The sequence below is a fragment of the Castor canadensis genome, chromosome 18 (genome assembly GCF_047511655.1).
Source record: "Castor canadensis chromosome 18, mCasCan1.hap1v2, whole genome shotgun sequence".
Lineage (NCBI taxonomy): Eukaryota > Metazoa > Chordata > Mammalia > Rodentia > Castoridae > Castor > Castor canadensis.
This window is the reverse complement of record NC_133403.1, coordinates 41254974-41274614: the sequence shown is the minus strand read 5'-3', so window position 1 is coordinate 41274614 and position 19641 is coordinate 41254974. Positions and strand designations below refer to the sequence as shown.

The 19641-nt window shown below is 38.5% G+C and overlaps 1 protein-coding gene across 16 annotated transcripts in view; it reads left to right on the top strand.

Annotated features, from left to right (window-relative positions):
• Positions 1-18253, top strand: part of Mphosph9 (M-phase phosphoprotein 9) — a 49185-nt gene extending 30932 nt beyond the window's left edge. For 13 of the 16 annotated variants that reach the window (XM_074061342.1, XM_074061340.1, XM_074061344.1 and 10 more), the window contains 11 exons: positions 1025-1072; positions 2010-2074; positions 3973-4074; positions 7470-7604; positions 9096-9271; positions 11096-11242; positions 12137-12257; positions 12964-13067; positions 13734-13981; positions 14228-14296; positions 17681-18253. In XM_074061342.1, coding sequence (XP_073917443.1) covers positions 1025-1072; positions 2010-2074; positions 3973-4074; positions 7470-7604; positions 9096-9271; positions 11096-11242; positions 12137-12257; positions 12964-13067; positions 13734-13981; positions 14228-14296; positions 17681-17782 — 1317 coding nt within the window. In that variant the 3' untranslated portion in view covers positions 17783-18253. Of the gene's footprint in view, positions 1-1024; positions 1073-2009; positions 2075-3972; positions 4075-7469; positions 7605-9095; positions 9272-11095; positions 11243-12136; positions 12258-12963; positions 13068-13733; positions 13982-14227; positions 14356-17680 lie in introns of those variants that run through there. The other 3 variants (XR_012443570.1, XM_074061345.1, XM_074061346.1) reach the window with 3 other exon arrangements.
• Positions 18254-19641: the final 1388 nt, after the last annotated feature.

The window sequence follows — 19641 nt, the reverse complement described above, 5'->3', positions numbered from 1 at the left end:
AAGGTTCCCCATGACCAGCACTGTGCTTCAACCCTGATCACCTCAGAACCCAGATTTCCAAGTTGTAGCCTCTCAAATGTCACCCTTTGCATCAGCATTTCCTAATTCAGAACTGGAGGTTGTTGCCCCTCCACCTTCTACCCTGATGAGGCAGTTTGGTCTCTATTTGATCCTTTGGGTTTTTTTTTGGTGGTATTGGGGTTTGAACTCAGGGCCTCATGCCTCAGCAGGTGCTGTACCACTTGAGACACTCTGCCATACCTGTTTTGTGTTGGGAAATTTGAAGACAGTGTCTCAAGAACTATTTCCCACGTATCTAAGATTATAGGTGTGAGCTACCAGAGTAGGTTCTGTTTGATCTTCTTAAAGATACTTTGTTTAAATCTCTTACCTGTTACTGTCACCTCTTGTTTGCTTTTTCATTTCTTCATTGATCATTTAGTGTGATCTTAGGGTGAAGGGTACAAAATTCTGTGAGGAACCTGTCTTCTTTAATCAGAAGGTGACATGTATATTTCTGTTGTGGTTGTGGGTGTTTTTACTACAGTCTTGCTCTGTGTAGCTCAGAATGGCTTCACACTGATCCTCTTCCCTCCACCTCCTGAGTGCTGGGATTACAGCATTGTGTCACCATGCCTGCCCACACATTTAAAAACATGTGTTTTTAAATAAAGTGTATTAGTCTTCTGGCATTGTATGTTTTACTCTATAGAACAAAGTTAGCAAAATGTAATATGTAACAATTTTTAAAAAGAACAGCACAAATAGATCTTAATATTATGAAATACTCAAGGACACTGATACTATTTTGTCATACTTTTGAAAAAATTTCAAACTTAAAGGAAGTATGGAAAAATAATATTAGGAGTTTTCATATTACCTTTACCTGAATCTCCAGTTCTGTGTTAAGCTTTCTCTTTCATGACATTGGCATTTTTGAAGGGTACTGTTGTTTTGTAGACTATCCCTCATTTTATGTTATAATGTGTAATTTTGTGGTGCGATTCTTTGCTTTTCATTGTAGCTCTTAGAAGAGTATGAGTCCCTTGGAAAAGAACACAGCCGAGTAAAGGTAAGGAGTAATGGTTTCTGATCTGATCTTTATGCAAAGCACTGGGCCGGCATGGAGAGAGCTGACCCTTCATCCTCCTTTCTCTCCTTCCTCAACCCGCAGCGATTTGAACTAGCCCACGAGCTTATCCTCTCTGTGCTAATATCTGTAGTTTCAAATATCTGTGCTACTTAACAAGCATTCACAACTCATTTGAAATGAGTTGAGGTGAAAGTGTTTGCAGAGGATTGTAAGGTATCATAAAGATTCAAATAATTTAATACTGTTTAAATAGAAAGGTTTTGGACTGGGGTGTGGCTCCAGTTGTATAGTGCCTGCCTGGCAAGTGCAAGGCCTTGAGTTCAAACCCCAGTACCACCAAAATAAATAAATAAAGTTTTAATTTTCAAAGCACTTTTTTTTTTAAATAGGGTTGTATGATTTTATTCATTAAGTGTGAATTCCTAAAGTTCTGTTTTGGAGTGTATGTATTTGAATTCAGTGAAATCCCACAATAATACTCTTAAGTAGGGTCCAAGAATTCTGTTGCATACAACACAGGGCTGGGGATATTTAAGGTTAGTTGAAAAGCTTGCACAGCTTGACAGCCAAAGATTCTGAACTCTCATCACTGAAGGTGTTTGTCTTAGCATTCTACTAAGCTTTTAGTCAAATTCGTAGTTAAAGTATATCCATCTTAACCCTGGATTGTTTTTAATTAAGCACTGCATAATGGACTGTACCTATTATGCAGAACTACAGTGTAGGTTGGTGATTGTGCTCAGATTTTTCCTCTGACTCTTCTGTATTGGCTCTGCAGTTGATGTCATGCGTGCTGAGTACTTGTAGAATTTGCAGCTGGCTGCTTTAGCCTTTGGTTAGTATTATATTATGGGTTTTAAGTAAAAGAATGTCTGAGTACCTTTCAGTTATGTGAATATTTCCTTTATTTTCATAGGATACATTAAACACAACTGAGAACAAATTGCTTGATGCACACACACAGATTTCTGACTTGAAAAGGTAAAATATCTTGTTAATAGCACATGCCTTTAATTGTTCTTTGGTGTGTCTGTGTTGAGAGTGATAAGAAGAAGCCTTCTAAATATTTTTAAGTAGTTTGAGAACAAGTTTTGTTGTAATCGTCTGTTGGTACAGAAATACATTTGCATTTAGCCCAATGAGATTTTTAAGTGACTAAAGCATATTGGTAGGGGCTGGGTATGTAGTTAGTGCAGAGCCCTTGCCTAGGTGCGAGGCTTTGGGTTTGGTCCCCAGCACTGGGAAAGAGAAAAAGAACATATTAGTGGGTAAGCCTCAGAGGCGTGTGTTCTAAACATCATGTGATTTCTAAGCATAGGTAAAGTCTAAATGATACTTAACCACTGGAAGGAGCTTTAAGAAGCAGTCTAGAGCTGGACACTGGTGGCTCACATCTGTAATCCTAGCTACTCAGGAGGTGGATAGTGGGGAAATCACAGTTTGAGGCCACCCCAGGCATCTCCAAAATAACCAGAGCAAAATGAAGTGGAGGCGTGGCTCAAGCAGTAGACAGTCTGCTTTGCAAGTGTGAAGCCCTGAGTTCAAACTCTAGCCCCCTAAAAAGAAAAAAAATGAAGCAGTCTAAATCATTGTATTAGTTTTGTGCTCCAGAAGAAAATAGAATTTTCTCCAAGTTTGTGGTCATCTACTTTTTTTTTGGTGGTACTGGGGCTTGAACTCAAGGCCTACATCTTAAGGCAGTCCACCAGCCCTTTTTTGTGATGCATTTTTTTCGAGATAGGGTCTCACGGGCTATTTGCCCTGGCCGGCTTTGAACTGCAATCATCCTGATCTGTGCCTCCTGAGTAGCTAGGATTACAGGCTTGAGCCACTGGCACCTGGCTCATCTACTTTCTTAAAGACCTGGTTTGAATGCTCTGTTAATGTTCTGATTTGCTTAATTACGTAGGAACATCATCATAAATGGTCAATATTGCAAGTGATTAGAAACCCGTAACCTGGCTTTAGAATGGTTTATTTATTTATTTGTTTATTTTGTATTTGGATTAATGACCTGAATTTAGAAATTTTACTGTAGTCAGAAGGACTTCTCACAGAGACAAACAGAAAAGCTGTCTACATTTCTCATTCATTCTAGTGATAGATTCCTTGTCACATCAGATTTTTTGGGCCTGTTCTTTTTCAAGCCTTTCTTGCATCAGGGTAGGCAAGGATTCAGGTTGAAAAGATGAGATGAAGGGCTTGGGATGTAGCTTGGCTGTAGTGCATTCACCTGCCCTGTGCAAGGCCCTTGGCATCATCCCTAGCATTGAAAAAAAAAATTGAGATGAAGACTTGCACAAAATTTAAAACAGCAGAAAGAAGGCCAAGATATCCTGGGAACAATTAATTGGCCAGAGTGATTATCTACTGCTGTGAAATTGAAGTATGCTTTGTTCTGAGCACAGCACAGAGACCAGTTGCTTGTAGACCTGAGTTGTGTGGGATACTGAAAGTCATTTTTAATAGCTGTGACAGCCTTTCAAAGTTAAGGCTGCTTCCGACCTATTCTACTTGGCATACGCGCAGATCACAGTGCAGCATGATCGCAGCTTATTTCCTATTCACTTGAATTTATACCCTGCATGCTTTTCATTTGTAGTCAGATTTACATAGCCTTGTTTTACTTCTGTATTAACTACACTTGTTTCTTTCTTTAGTTTTAGTATATGATGTGCTCCTTCCTAGAATCTCATGTGTTTGCTTTTCTGGTCACTTTCCCTGATTTTGTTGGGCTTTTAAAAGCTTGCTGATGGCATTTTGCTATGAAAAAGACATAATAGGGAATCCTTTCTCACGCTCATCTGCATAGCTTGAAGCTGAGCTGTATCCTAAACCTGCTGAAATGTACTTAATGTGTCTCATTGCTTTTGAGTCAGAGTGATTTCAAAACTTGAAGCTCAAGTGAAGCAAGTGGAGCATGAAAATATGCTAAGTGTTCGTCACAATTCTAAGACTCCCATGAGACCCTCACGTGCCAAGTAAGTTACTTCACTTAATCTCTGTACAGCTAGAAGTAGGTGCGCACTTCTATTAAGATGAGAAGAGCATTTGCTTAAATCATGTGAAAGTCAGTTCAAATGTCCTCCTAGAACTTAGAGAAGAATTAAAACATTAATTATTGGATAAAAATGTAACTACAAAATATGAATTGCTTAAACTGTGCTACACTGTTGGATGACAACTCTTTTTTTTGTCACAGAGAATGAGGTTGACTAATGCATATTATGAATTGAGTCTACAAAAGAAACACAAAACTCTTCATAATTCTGTTAAATCTTTAATGTGGATTTATTTATGATCAGCTTACTAATTAAAGTATTTTGCTTGACAAAAAAATGAATTATTGGATCTCCTTCATGTTCATATCTAAAGACATTTGCCAAAGTTGAGGAAATGGTAAAATCAGGTTGAGAATAAGGAAATTGGGAATGTATTTTGTTGTTGACTGTCCAGCTGTGTAACCTTAGACTGATCACATACATTCTTGGTAGCTTAGTTTTATTATCTGTGAAAACAAGGACACTGGGTAGAACATCTCAAAAAGTCTTTTAGAGCCGAAATTCCAGACATACTGTTCTTATGTTACTGGAAAGACCTATGAAGATGCATCTGCATTCGGTTGTATGTTTTTCTTTTTTGTTTTTTTAGTTTCTTCACAGTTAGTTTTGGATAATCTCAGAGCATTATCTTGGTAACATGTTTACAGGAAAAAAAAAGGTTTTTTATGTTGGAAAGTGGTTTTATGACAGTACAAATAGTACTAATGAGATTATTACTTCATAATATTGATGTTTATCAGAAATTTTTAATTGTGATACCACCCTTTTAAGTTTGTTATATGAGAAACTTCCTAGATCTTTAATTAATCAATCCTAGTAGAATATAGTTCTTTTATTTAAAGGAAGTATTATGCCTGATGTTGTGGCTCGTGCTGGTAATCCTAGCTTCTCAGGAGGCAGAGATTAGGAGGATTGCAGTTAGAGGCCAGCCCAGGCAAAAAGTTAGCAAAACCACGTTTCAACTAATAAAGTGGGCACATGGCATGTGGACAGAAAGTGTAAATAAGGAGACTCTTGGCCCCAGCTCACCTGGGCATAAATGCAAAACTCTATTTGGAAAATAACAAAAGCAAAAAGAGCTGTGGTCATGTGGTAGAGTGTTTGCTTCTGCTTGGCAAATACAAGGCCCTGAGTTCAAATCCTAGTACTTCCAAATCAAAAAAAAAAGGAAAAATGAGGTAAAAAACTGAAATTGAGTATTTGAGAGAGAACAAAAGGAGCCTAAGATTGTCAGCTGTAGAGGACTTTTTGTGTGTGGGGATGACATGTAAGCAGATAAGTAAATGGTGTGGAGTTGTTGGAGCAAAAGATATGGAGGGGTGGTCCATTGGGATGGTCTAGGCAGAATAATCATCCTTGCTAAGTAAGGGCTTAGCATGTTTGAAGAACTGAGGAGCTAGTGTGACTTGCATAGTTACAGCAAGAATAAAAGTAGCCCTAGGTGAAATCATAGATTGGTCATATGGCTTAGAAGTCAGAGTCAGGAGCTGGGAGTTTACTTTAAACCCATCGAGAAACCTTTTGGAAGCTTTGTATGGTAAAAACATGTTGTCTGACTTTTAAACACTCCTACCGTGAGGAAAATGTGGAGAAGGAGAGAGGGGGAGCAAGGAGACTAGATTGGCAGTGCACCACGAGGGGAGGTGCAGAGACCACAGAATGTGGTTGGGAATTGGTTGTCAAGAAAGGGAGAGTGTAGAACAACTATGGGGTCTGGCTCAAGAGCACTTGCCTAGCGAGTGCATGGCCTTGGGTTCAGTCCCCAGTACCACAAAACAACAACAAAAACAATAACAATATCTTTCAAACCACTACGCAGGCCAAACTTAAAATCTGATCATTCCAAAGTTTGGCAAAGATGTAAAGAAATAGGAACTCATATTGACTGGGGTTGGCTCAACCTGTCTGGAGAGTGATTTGGCAATAGCCAGAATGACTGAAGACTATGGGTACACCCAAAACTCCACAGTTCTGTTTTTAGATACCAACTTTAGGTAAATTCTTACATATGTTAATTGTGCCATTGTTGAACATATTAGAAACTAAATATGCATCACCAGGAGAAAGGATAGTTTGTGTTCATATTGTGGATAGATTATTAAATGATAAAGCTATACATATTAACATGAATACATCACAAACATAGTGTTGGGTAGGAAAAGTGGCATCGTGTTTGAAATACTTCTTAATTTTAAAAACTGAAGAAGAAGGGTTGGAGATGTACCTCAGTGTACTTAGCATGCATGAGGACCTGGGTTTAGTCTCTGGAACCTCAAAAAAACCCATTTTTTCCTTTTTTGTGATGGATTTTTTTCAAGATAGGGTCTCAGGAACTATTTTCTCAGGCTGACCACAAACTGTGATCCTCCTGATCTCTGCCTCCTGAGTAGCTAGGATTTCAGGTTTGAACCTTTTTGACAAAAGAGTGACAGAGTTGAAGTGAAAATAGATGAGAGGCAACTCTTTAAGTCTGGCTGTGAAAGGGAGCAGAGAGGAAGAGGCTGTGGTCTCTGCTGACGACAGAGTCCAGATGTATCTTCCAGGGTGGACAACTGAGGATTCATGTTATTGGACAGAAGTCAAGGACAGCTCCTGAAGTTGTCTGTTCTCACAACAGCAGTGTATCTATAGAGAAGATGAGACAGGTTCAAAGTCTAATGTGATGGGGTGAGCAGTGTTTCCATAGAAACCTAGAGGAGTGGCAGTATAGCACTGTGCTGATGGCACATACATGTGACTTGAAGTCAGTTAAGATAAGCATTTTAAATTGACTTGTTAGTCTGGACAGCACTTTCCAGGCGTTCAGAAGCAGCTGCCCTTGTGTCTGCTGTGCCAGACAATGCGGTAGCTTCTGCTTTTGCAGAACATTCTGCTGGCTTCTTCAGCAATGGTCTGAAGGAACACAAAGGGCAGCCCTTCTTCATCTCCTTACCTGAGCTGCTGCAGGGGTAATAAAGGTGTGGAGTATGCTGGAGGGCTGTGGCAAGCTGTGAGTACCTGAATATCATGACTGTAATTAGGCCACATTCAGAAGTTCAGTTGATTCTTAAAACTTAAAATACTATTCACGTATTTAAAGTATAGATTATTATATGCAGTTTTCCTTTTTTTTTTAAGCAGTACTGGGATTTAAACTCAGGGCTTTGTGCTTACTAGGCAGGTTCTCTACTGCTTGAGCCATGCCTCCTTATAGTTTTTAAGTCACTGTGCAGATAGGTAAATACTACTTAAAAGCAGGTTGTTTTAACGTGCGTTTGCTGTCTAAATTGAAGTGCGAGCCTTACAACACATTGGAACATTTCTCATTCTAATAGCACGCTAGCAACCTCAGATGTCAGCAGGCGGAAGTGGCTGATACCAGGTGCAGAGTATTCCATCTTTACTGGCCAGCCTCTGGACATCCAGGACAAGAAGGTGAATAACCAGCTGGAGGAAACCCATGTTCCTGGGTAAGGTAACTGCCAGAGAGTCTTACTTAGAAATGTTAGATTTTCTTAGAGATTCAGTTGCCTTTATTTATTTATTTATCTATTTGTTTGTTTTTTTGTGGTACTAGGCTTTGAAATCAGGGCCTGCACCTTGAGCCATTCCACCAGCCCCTTTTTTGTGATGGGTTTTTTTTCAAGACAGGGTCTCACCAAGTATCTGCCTGTGCTGGCTTCAAACCTCGAATCTCCTGATCTCTGCCTCCTGAGTAGGTAGGATTACAGGTGTGAGACACCAGTGCCCGGCCTTCACTTGCCTTTAAATGTTCAAAAAAGATACAAAAAGCCATTTCGAGTTTTTCGTTGTTGTTTGTTACCGAGCTGGGAATCAAACCCAGGGCTTGAGCATGTCCAGCAAGTGCTCTACCACTGAGCCACATTCCCAACCCAAGAACTATGTTTTTTTTATTTTTCTGGTGGTTTGTTACAGGGTCTTACTAACTTGCTATGTTGCCTAAGCTGGCCTTGAACTCACGATCCTCCTGCCTTAGTCTCCTCAGTGCTGGTCTTATAGGTTTGAGTCACTGTGCCTTGGCTCTTTGGTTCTTTACTTAATTTTGAGGTCCTAATTCTTTCTTTTACCTTTTTTCTCAGCGTTGGAGATTGAACCCAAGGCACTGCGTATGCTAGGCAAACACTCTACCACTGAGCTCTACTCCTAGCCCTTGGCTTTTTGAGACATTCTCCCTGTATAGCACAAGCTAGCCTTACAATCATCCCGCCTTTGCCTCCTGAGTGCTGGAACTGTAGTTGTGTGCCATCACACCTGGCTCAAATAGAATATTTCTGTATGTGCTAGCATGTTAAAAGGATTGGGAAGAACAGATTTACTGTATGCAGTTCAGTTTTAATTATTTGCATTGTAAAGGATTCATATCATTGTGAGGATAATTGTCAACTCTCCTGTTATTCCCCTAACAATCCTAGTAAAATGTGTGTCTTAGCTTGGTTTGCTGTAATGAGCATCAGACTTTAATTTCTTCAGTTCTGGAGACTGGATATAGTGTCTTGGAGAGGGTGGTTTTTGTTTTTTGGGGTTTTTTTTGGCGGGGGAGATGGTGGTACTGCGTTTGAACTCAGGGCTTTCCGCTTGCTGGGCAGCCCTGTGGTTAGATAGGGTCTTGCTTTTGGGTCTTGCAAACTTCTTGTCCATGATCCTTCTGATCTCAGCCTCCCAAGGAGTGAGGATTGCAGGTGTGAGCCACCAGTGTCTGGCTGAGTGAGACCTCACATGGCTTGTCATTGTCATTGGAAACAGATAGTGCTGTTTCTTCCTCTTTTTATAAGGACATTATTCCCATCGTGGGAGTTCCTCTCTCTACTCTAATTTCCTTGCAAAGGCCCTGCTTCCAAATAACATCCCAGCAGACTGGGACTTCAGCCTCTTCATTAATCAGGTGGGGGACATAGAGATATTCAATCCATCGCACTTAACAGATATTATTATCATTTAAGGTACCATTCTCCTCCAGAAAAGGATTCTTCACCTGGAAATACACCAACAAGCCTATTGATTAAAGGACAGAGAGAGATTCCAGACACACCAATCATGAAAGCTTTAAAAGAACTTGATGAAGAAAGAATATTTAAAAACTGGGGGACACAGACAGAGAAAGAAGACACCTCAAGTAGTAAGTATTTTTACTTCTGTTTTTCTTGGGTTTTTTTTGGAGGTAATGGGGATTAATTTCACGGCCTCCAGCTTGAGCAGTGCCTCCATCCTTTATGCCTTATTTCATGTAGACAGCTACCGGTATTTTCTCTTTCCCTATTACATTACTTTCTTGAAAATTAAATTCCTCACCAGGTGTGGTGTCACACACCTGTAATCCAGGGACTTGGGAAGCTGAGGCAGGAGGATTGCAAGTTCAAGGCCAGCCTGGGTTGCATTAGTGAGATCCTATCACCAAAAAAATTTAATTTCTCATGTAATACAATGAAGTTTAATTTATGAAACTTATCATTTCAGTCCCATTTCATAGATAATTGAATCCCCTAATTTATCACAGTCCTGGCATAACATGTACCTTTTATATACTATACGCAAATTCCATGTTATGTTCTGATTATTAAAAAGGCTTACATGGACCAGGTGGGGTGGCTCATATTATCCTAGCTACTTAGGAGGCAAAGATTGGGAGGAACACAGCTCACAGCACCAGCCCAGGGAAAAAATCCATGAGATCCCATTTCAACCAATAAAACATCCCAGCTAAGCAGGCAGTATAAATAAGAGGATAATGGTCCAGGCATAAATGCAAGACTCTATTAAAAAAATAACTAAAACCAAAAAAAGGATTGGGAGCATGGCTCAAATGGTAAAGCATCTGCCTAGCAAGTGTAAGATCCTGAATTTAAACCCTAGTACTGCCAAAAAAATACTGCCCCCTAAAAAAAAGCTTACATGACTTTTTTTTTTTTTTTTTTTTTAACTGGGTCTTGAAAACTCAGGGCCTTGCCTCACACTTGCTAGGCATATGCTCTTACTACTTGAACCATGACCCACTCCTCCATCCTGTTTTGTGTTGGATATTTTTGAGATAAGGTCTTGGGAACTATTTTCCCCAGGTTGGCTTCAAACCTTGATTCTCCTGATCTCTGCCTCTTGAGTAGCTAGGATTATAGGCGTGAGCCACCGGTGCCCAACACATGACATTCTTAAAAATACTTTAAAAACATTTGCATCAGTTATTTCATTTGCAATATTAGAATGTTGTGACAGATGTTCATAAAGCAAGGAGTAACTTTTCCTACTTCTCTTTCTTGGTTACTGAACATCTGTAGAGAGGAAGAGAAGTACATTTATTTATTTTGGTGTTTTGAGATAGAGTCTCATCATATATCCTTGCTTAGCCTCAAACTCACTATTGTAGCCCAGGTTGGCGTCAAACTTGCAATTCTCTTGTCTCAGCCTCCCAAGTGCTAGAATTATGGGCATGCCAGCACCACTCTTTTGTTTTGTTTTCAGTACTGGGGTTTAAAGAGAAGTATGTGTAATGCTGTATTTTTTTCAAAGGTACAGCTCAATAGTACTTTTCTCTCCTTTTACTTCCTACTGTGCTTTCTTGCTCTCAGACCTGCCAGTCACATTCTCGACTTCTTGGTGTTGCATCTCCACAGCAGTGTCTCCTAGTAAATAAATAGTAACCTGCTTTCTAAAAATAAACTCTTCTGAAAAATCACCTTGAATGCCAGTTGTAAAACAGGAAGCCAGAATGAATTCATTATAAATTCATTGTAAACTCCCACATTTTCCTTCATCAAGCATTTTTTGTCTTAGCATGGTACACTGACAAATAACTTTTACCACCTAGATGGTGAGAAGAAGTGCTCTGAGTGGAGTGTACACTCAGTGGAGAACCTTGTGCCGTGTGACATCTGTAATAAAGGTAGATAACTGAAGCCAGGCTTGTTTTGAGTTTTTCTTTTCTCTCTTTTGCATTTGTCTGATACAGAATTAGTGAATCCTCAGCAAACTGAATCTTCCGTCAATGCAAGTCGTTCCCCAGAGAAATGTGCCCAACAGAGACAAAAGAGACAGAATTCTGCCTCACAGAGATCATCATCTTTACCACCTTCAAATCGTAAATCCAGTACTCCAAGTAAGACTTAGACAGATGTGTTACAGCTTGGGCTGGGGAGTGAAGTATGAGTCATGTACTGTCTGTTTCCTGTTTCTCTTGTGCTCTCCCTATTACTTAGTAGAGTACCAATGAAGCACAGGGTCCCTATATAAAACCCATATGAGACCCTGAGCACAGGGTCTCCTTCCGTGAGAAAACTGATTGCACAGATATGATAAATATAACTTAAGAAATCTGAGTTTATTACTCAGACGTTTTTGTGTCCAGTAAATTGTTTGCAATGAATACCACTTAAAAGGCTTGAGATTAGACAGCCATTAATTAAACATAATTCAAATAATTCATACTAGTCCAAAAAGAAAAGATCCTTTTTATATATTTGACCTGTGTTGCTCTGTATCAGTCACCTTTTCTTTTTTGCAGTTATGTGTTTGTTTTAAAGTTTAAGCATTGAATTTGTGTGTCTTTAGTGTCCTTTATTGCTTTTTTTTTTTTTTTAATTTTGGCAGTATTGGGGTTTGAACTCAGGCCTATACAACCCGAGCTACACTTCCAGCTCCTCAGTGTTGTTTTACACTAGCTGAAGAGATTCTGTATTTCCTGTGTTATGGGAGTGTTCACTACTGCACTGGGGTTTCCATCTTATTTCCAGTTGACTTCTAAAATCTTGAAAAACCAGTTTTGATTCAGAGTGCTGGTATACTAAAACATCATCAGGATTAGCTACTTCTAGATGTTAGGATTATGGGTTATTTTGTTTTTAGTTTGTATATTCTTATTTATCTTTCAAAGTTTTATGATGAAATTATATTACTTTTAAAATTAGGAAAAAATTCCCTACTGAAAGTCTCTGTTCTGCCAATAAACATAGGCAGAAGGAAAAGAATATTTCTTCTTTACTTTCTTTTTCAGCAAAAAGGGAGATTATGTTAACACCAGTGACTGTGGCTTATAGTCCAAAGCGATCCCCTAAAGAAAATTTGTCCCCAGGATTTAGTCATCTACTTAGCAAAAATGAAAGCAATCCAATTCGGTAAGTTCTCTAAAATTATAGAATACATTATTAATTTCTTAAATGTTGACTTATGTATAGCTACCACTGATTTTTCAGTTATCAGTGAATTTAATACATATTTTATGTGAATATTGTAATAAAGTATGATAAAACATGAAAACAGTTTTTTAACTATGTTAACTTGCTACTAGATTTTCAGTACTGTCTCAGCACCCCATTCAGCTTTTAAGATAGAGAGTGATAGTTCTTGTCTTGAAGGATTTACGATACAGGGAAACACTGGGTGAAAAAGTGGGCTGCTCAGATATGGCTGTGGCACCAGATGCAAGTTTTCCTGCTGCTGAGACAATGGTCCTCTCTGAGTGGGCAGCAGTGTGTGCTGTGGTGTAAAGGAAGTTGCCTCTTTGCTCTAGACCCACTCCCTCAGGCTCTTGGGTGCTCTGTGAAGCACACTGAGCATCCGTTTCCCCTTCTAATCCAAAAGCTTGTTAAAAAGATCCAATGACATAATATCTTGGTAAGTGCTTTAGGTCTCTAGTATGTAAAAATAATTTTGTGTTATTAAATAGACATTAAATTCAGTTTTAGAAAAATATATGACCATCTTTCTTTTAAGAGAATATGTAAATACATGAGTTCCCTGGATGCCAACTCATCTTTCTAGTGCAGATAGGGAAAATCAGTTAACATTTTTTTCTCACAAGTAACTTGCTTCATTCAATAGATTTGATATACTTTTGGATGATTTAGATACTGTTCCTGTGTCTACATTACAACGAGCCAATCCAAGAAAGCAGCTCCAGTTTCTTCCTCTAGATGACTCAGAAGGTATCTTTCCCTAAGAAAAGCATTAGCTATGGTTATAGTCATTCATTGTTTGAGATTCTGGAATCTTTCAAGGTTCTAAAGATATATTCATGATGCTTCATATTATTATGTCAGCGTTGTTTTCCTCAGTGAAAAGTTGGGAAATTGAGTTACGGCAAACATTAATGTTTAATTACCAGGGCTATGTTGTTCAGTAATTTTATTTACTTTTATACTCTATATTTATAAGCAACTTAGGCTTTGGGTAATTTTTCCATTTATATTTTAGGTTTGGAATAAAGTTACAAGAGATAACATACATAAAATTACTTGGGCAGGCCCTCACAATGTTAACTGTTTAGTGTTAGTGTATATCCATTATACGTGATGAGTCATTCAGTTTTTAGGCTTCGGGTTTTTTTTTTTTTTTTTTCTTATTTAAAGTTCAACTACATTTACATAAAGTTTACTTACAATCATTAGGAAAGTTGTGAGGGGCAAAGCTTTTAGATTCTTTAGAGAAAAAGCCCTGAGTAAATATGATTTGTTTTTATATCTTTGCTCATTACTTTTTGGACACATACCAAGTATTTCAAGAAGGTGAAGTTGAGCAACATATTTAATATGTATACAGTCTATTGGAATAAATTGAAAAGAAATATAAGAAATTTCTTTCTTCTCTGACAGAAAAAAAATATTCAGAAAAAGCCAACGATGACCATGTTAATCATAACTCTTGCTCAGAACCCTTGCCAAATGGAGTGAAGAAAGTGTCTGTGAGACCAGCCTGGGAGAAGAATAAATCAGTTAGCTATGAACAGTGTAAGCCTGTTTCAGTAACACCACAGGGTAATGATTTTGAATATACAGCAAAAATTAGGACCCTAGCTGAAACGGAACGATTTTTTGATGAACTTACAAAAGAAAAGGACCAGGTAAAACAAACAAAAATATTTTAAAAATCTTTTTCTGAACTTAATGCTTATGTCTAGGGAATAGTCAAAAGGGAATTATTGAATCAAAGCTGTTCAGGGAGTTAACCGGGTACCATCTTACATTAAGTTAAAATGGATAAGAAAATGCTAGTCTGAAATCTTTTCTTTCCATTTCTGTGTCATAAGCCTCCCTTCCAATGATTAGAATGTTTTTGTTTTTATTTGAAAATTTTCTTGTGTTAACAGATTGAGGCAGCACTAAGCCGAATGCCTTCTCCTGGAGGAAGAATCACATTACAGACACGATTAAACCAGGTGAAACAGCTTAGCCTGAATCACTATAGAAGCTCACTGGGTCAGTGCTCCACTGATTGACAAGAGTTCTTAGAGCCATGGCATACTGAAGCAGAGGCCAAAACTTTCAGCTTTACACGAAGTGTTTGGCGAGTTATTTGATAACTGCATGCTAGCTTTCAGGAATAAAAACTGATTTTATCTTTAGACCTCAAGAAAACGATGTTCATGTCATTATATTCTGAGTAAACTACCAGTGTGTTTGTGTGTGTGTGTGTGTGTGAGATCTGAACATTGTTAAGTTAATCACCTCCCTCATCTGACATTTATTTCTGTACCCTTTCCATTTAGTACAACTAACTGTTGTGAAACAGTTGTACTTTGTAACTGGAATGGCTGTAGAGATTAGAAACAACAAATCCCCACACTAGAGAGAGATGCAGTTCCAGAACTGAGCAGGAGGTGGCGCAGGTGATATGGCCTGCGTGCATTTCTTTTAGTACCTTTTCAAAAAGAATTAAAATGCACCCAACCATAGGACATTTTAAATCTGCTGTTTTAGTAACATTTTAAACATAACAGCAAATACATTTCTTCAGGATTTTCAGTGTCTTAACTTCAGCTAAAGTTCATTTTCATACTGTAGTATCAGAACGATCCAAGAAAATCGCAGAGAGCTCTTTCAGGACCTGTATCCTACCTTCCTTTTTCTGTGACTTTAAGTCTTTGTATTGTCTTTGTTCTGAATTTTTTCCCATTTATTTATTTTTTTTGGTGTAGTGGGGCTTGAACTCAGGGCCTTCACCTTGAGCCTCTCCTCCAGCCCTTTTTGTGATGGGTATTTTCGAGATAGGGTTTTGTCAACTTTTTACCTGGGTTGGCTTTGAGCTGAGATCCTCGATCTCTGCCTCCTGAGTAACTAGGATTCTAGGTGTGAGTCATTGATGCCCAGCCTGAAATTGTTTAATTGAATAATTTATAAGATTTAACACATGAAACTCTTTTCTAGCTCTTATAAGACTTTTTAAAGGACAGTAATTTCTATTCATATATATCAGTGTTGCTTCAATCTTTGGAGAAAACATGGCAGAAAAAAAGAGACTAGGGATAATCATATGTAATTTATAAGTGAAAAAGTAAAACCGAGCCGAGCAAAAAGAAGATCCAAAATGTTCAGCCTCAAGCTGAGGGTATAGCACAGTGTTAGAGCATTTGCCTAGCATGCATGAGGCCCTGAGTTTGCTTCCTAACACCAATGAATAAATAAAAAGGTTCAGCCTCACTGTTGAATAAGAAAGATACACACTTAAACAAGGCATCATCTTTAAAAATTTTAAATTTTTTGTGTGGCTGGGGTTTGAACTCGGCTTTGTACTTGGAAAGCAGGTGCTCTACCACTTGAGCCACACCTCTAGTCCATTTTGCTCCGATATTTTGGAGATGGGGGTCGTGAGAACTATTTGCCCAGGCTGGCCTAGAATCTTGATCCTCCTGGTCTCAGCCATCCAAGTAACTAGGATTACAGGTGTGAGCCAACAGTACCCAACTAGCAGGTATTTTTAAAAAGTAATTCCCAGCTGAGTTGTGGTAGTGTGCATGTCTGTAATCCCAACAGTGGGGAGATGAGGCAGGAGGACTGAGTTTGAGAAGAACCTGAGCTACACAGCAAGACCCCATCTCAAAACAGTACCTCCGAGAACCTACCCACTTGAATCACACCCCACATCCTCTTTGCTTTACTTATTCTTCAGGTACTGTCTCATGTTTTTGCTTGGCTCTGGACCATGATCCTCACTGGGATCACAGACCACCATGCCTGGCTTATTGATTGAGATGGGACCTGGCTAACTTTTTGTCCAGGCCGGCTTTAAACTGCAGTCCAAGTAGCTGGGATTTATAGGTGTAAGACATCACACAAGCCTAAAATATAATTTGATTTTGTTTTTATTGTTCTTTTTAAAAAAGGGGAAATAGGAACGGGGAATAATGATTATTTCTTTTTGCTTATCTTCAAAATATTCTATAACAATCATTTTACAGTTAAAGTTGTCAAAGATAAAATTTTAAGTTTTATTTCAGGATACCTACCATTGAGTCAATACTGAGGCAAAGTATCTAAAAATGATACTAATGGTACTAATAACTAGTAATTAGTAATTAGTAATGGTACTAGTGTTATTCATTGTAATTGTGAAAATCTTTTTTTTTGTGAGAAGTCTCCTCTAGTGTTTTTTCCTTTTTGAGATACTGGAGTTTGAACTTAGGGCCTTGCACTTGCTAGGCAGGCACTCTACCACTTGAGCACACCTCCCCCCCCCCCCCCCGTCCTTTTTTTCTTTTTTAGCTTAGAAATTTTCATCAGAAGAAAAGTTGTGTGATATATGTATGAACAGGATACAGCCTGATGCATGTGTCCCTTTCTTCTGATCAATTGTGTTGAGTGCTTTCTTGACTCTTGGACTGCGTTTAGCTCTTCAGTCAAAGACTCATCCCCTTCAGTTGGTTGTTTTGCTATTTCTAGAATTTACTTTTGGCAGGGGAGGGGGGCGTTGAACTCAGGGCTTCACACTTTCTAAGGAGGCAATCTACTGTCAGAGCCATGCCCCGGACCTTTTTTTTACTTTAGTTATCTTTTGGATAGGTTCTCAAGTTTTTGCCCAGGGCCAGCCTTGGACTGTGATCCTATATTCCTCTCTTTTAGCTGAGATTATAGGTGTAATTCACTATGCCCAGCTAGAATTTCCATATACTGAATTTGCCAAACATTAAGAAAATTTTAGGGAGGAGGAGGAAAAGGAGAAGGGTGAATTCAAATATGATATGTTTGCTATATTGTAAGAACTTTTGTAAATTACACAATGTACCCCCACCCAGCACAACAACTTAAAAGAAAATTTTAAAGTCATACACTGGTATCTGGTGTCTCACAACTGTAATCTTAGCTAGTCAGGAGGCAGAGATCAGGAAGATCGAGGGTTGAGGCCAGTCCAGGAAAAAAGTGAGACCTTATGTCAAGAATACACAACTCAGTAAAGGACTGGAGGAGCAGCTCAAGTGGTAGAGCGCCAACCTAGCAAGTACGAAACCTTGACTTCAAAGCCCAATACCAAAAAAAACCCCAAAAAACACAAGAATATTTTAAAATATAGTAATAACTTTGAAGAGTTGAGAAGCTGATTCACATTGTTGAGTTTAAAAGAAATAACAGCTATGGGTGGAGCTCAATTGGTGGAGCTCTTGACTTACATGAGTAAGGCCCAGTTCAATTCCAGGAAGGGAGGGAAGGAAGAAGGAAGGAAGACTTGTGTAGAAAGCAAAAGATCAGTTTGTTGGTAATTATAGAATCAGAAAACCAATGAACTTGATGTGGAATTCTCATTACCCCTTCCCATTATTTTTACCTAGGAAGCCTTGGAAGATCGTTTGGAAAAGATTAACCGAGAGCTGGGCTCCGTCCGCATGACGCTGAAGAAGTTCCATGTTTTGCGCACCTCTGCAAATCTTTGAGATTTGTAGCCATTAAATTTGAGACATTTTGTTTGCACTAATGTATAATTATGCACTCAGAAAAGCAAGCTGTTTTGTACTGTTTATAAGCCTTTAACAGTAGTTTTACAATCATGCTATTCTTACACTAGCTATTTTATACTTCAAATGGCCACATATTTTCAAGAAATTTTTGTTATGCTCAGGAATCTCTTGTATATTTTACTATTTAAAAAACATTATTTTTAAATAGTATATGTCATCAATTTATATTCAGAATAAGGAGAAGTAAACAGGGAGGCAGTTTGTTTAAAGAAATAGTGTTATCCTTTTACGATGAACTTTGCACACCAGTTTTATAAACTTATTCTATGTTGTAAATAGAACTCATTTTTAAAAATAAGTGCTTCCATAATGATAGACTAATACATGCTAACTATTAAATTATAGCGTACGTTGGATTTCAGTTCCCTAGAGGTTTTAAAAACATAATGCAATCAGAATAGTGATAATGGACTACTGGAGAGTTTTGAAAGCTGCATCAATATAACTCATTTCCCTACAACTGCATTGTTTATAAGGAAAGAAAAAAAATGAGATATAATTCTTTCATTTAATTTTATATGTAGTACTTTCAAAAAAACAACTGGAGAGCTGTAGCTCTCTGTCATCGTTCTGAGTGTAACTTGTGTCCCACTCTGGACACCAAGTGGATGGACGAAGCATTAATGCCACACAGCCACTGAGAAACCAAAGAAGCCCTGGTTTCCTTCAGGTGCCTGGCTTCAACCACCAGTTAAAGTTGACATCCAAACATTTTCACCCTCCTAACCCTGACCCACCTCCTCCACCCTTGCCAAAATGAAAAATAAGTACTTGCATCATAGGTGCTGTAAGTAACACTAGGTTTTAGGTCAGAACAATGTATTCTGCCTGTTAATGGACAGGGAATGTATTTAGAGTCTGAGGCCTTGCCCTGGCGAAGGGGCTGTGGCCCACTGCCTGAGCAGTACCTCCTGACTGTTAGAGCTGTGTGTGGGCAGGAAGTGCTGCTCTGATCAAGGATCATTAAGTACTGTAGCAGGTCTGTGTTGGGATTGTTGGGGAGATTCCTGCTGCTCACCCCACCCACTTTTTGGTGGCCAGTCAGACCCCAGTGCCTAGATATTGGAGGTTGGCACACATTGATAAACAGACTCATATAATTCCTCAGAACCGATTCCCATTCACAATGCTCAGGTTTTAAATTTTGATTTGCTTTTGAGGTTTTTTCCCTTATGTGACTCTTAATATGTAATTACAATGAACCAAACCAACCCGAGTCATTCCATTAAGAGTTTGTATATACCTTCCAGCAAGTTCTCAGGTGATCTTTGAACACCTTTCACCAAAGCTTCATCTGGCTGATTTCCAGGCCTGGGGGCCCTTGGGGTAATTCTCAGCCAGGAAGAGAATCGTTGGGACAAAACTGAACTTTTGCACACACCTTCTACAACCAGTTGAAGACTTAGCTAACCAGAATTAATTTCAGAATTATCAATAGAATCAAGTGCCTTTATCCTTGACTTTTTTCCTAGCCCTTAAAAATATCTCCTACTTACAGTGAAGTTTATTTAATGAAACTCCCTTACAGTTTGTATCTGACCTTGTGAAGAGATTGAGTTTACTGGTGGCATTTCCTTTATGTGCTCCTGTTTGTGACATTCAAAACTAATTTGAACATGGTTAGACATTTCTTTGTTCCCTAATTTTATTGTAAAGTCTAGTATATTCTTAATAAGGAAATTGCCATTTCAAAAGAAAAGTTTTATCTTGCCAAGGAGTTATCTTCTTCGTAGCCTATAATTGGCTTATTCCAAAAAAGGTATTAAGCTCCATCA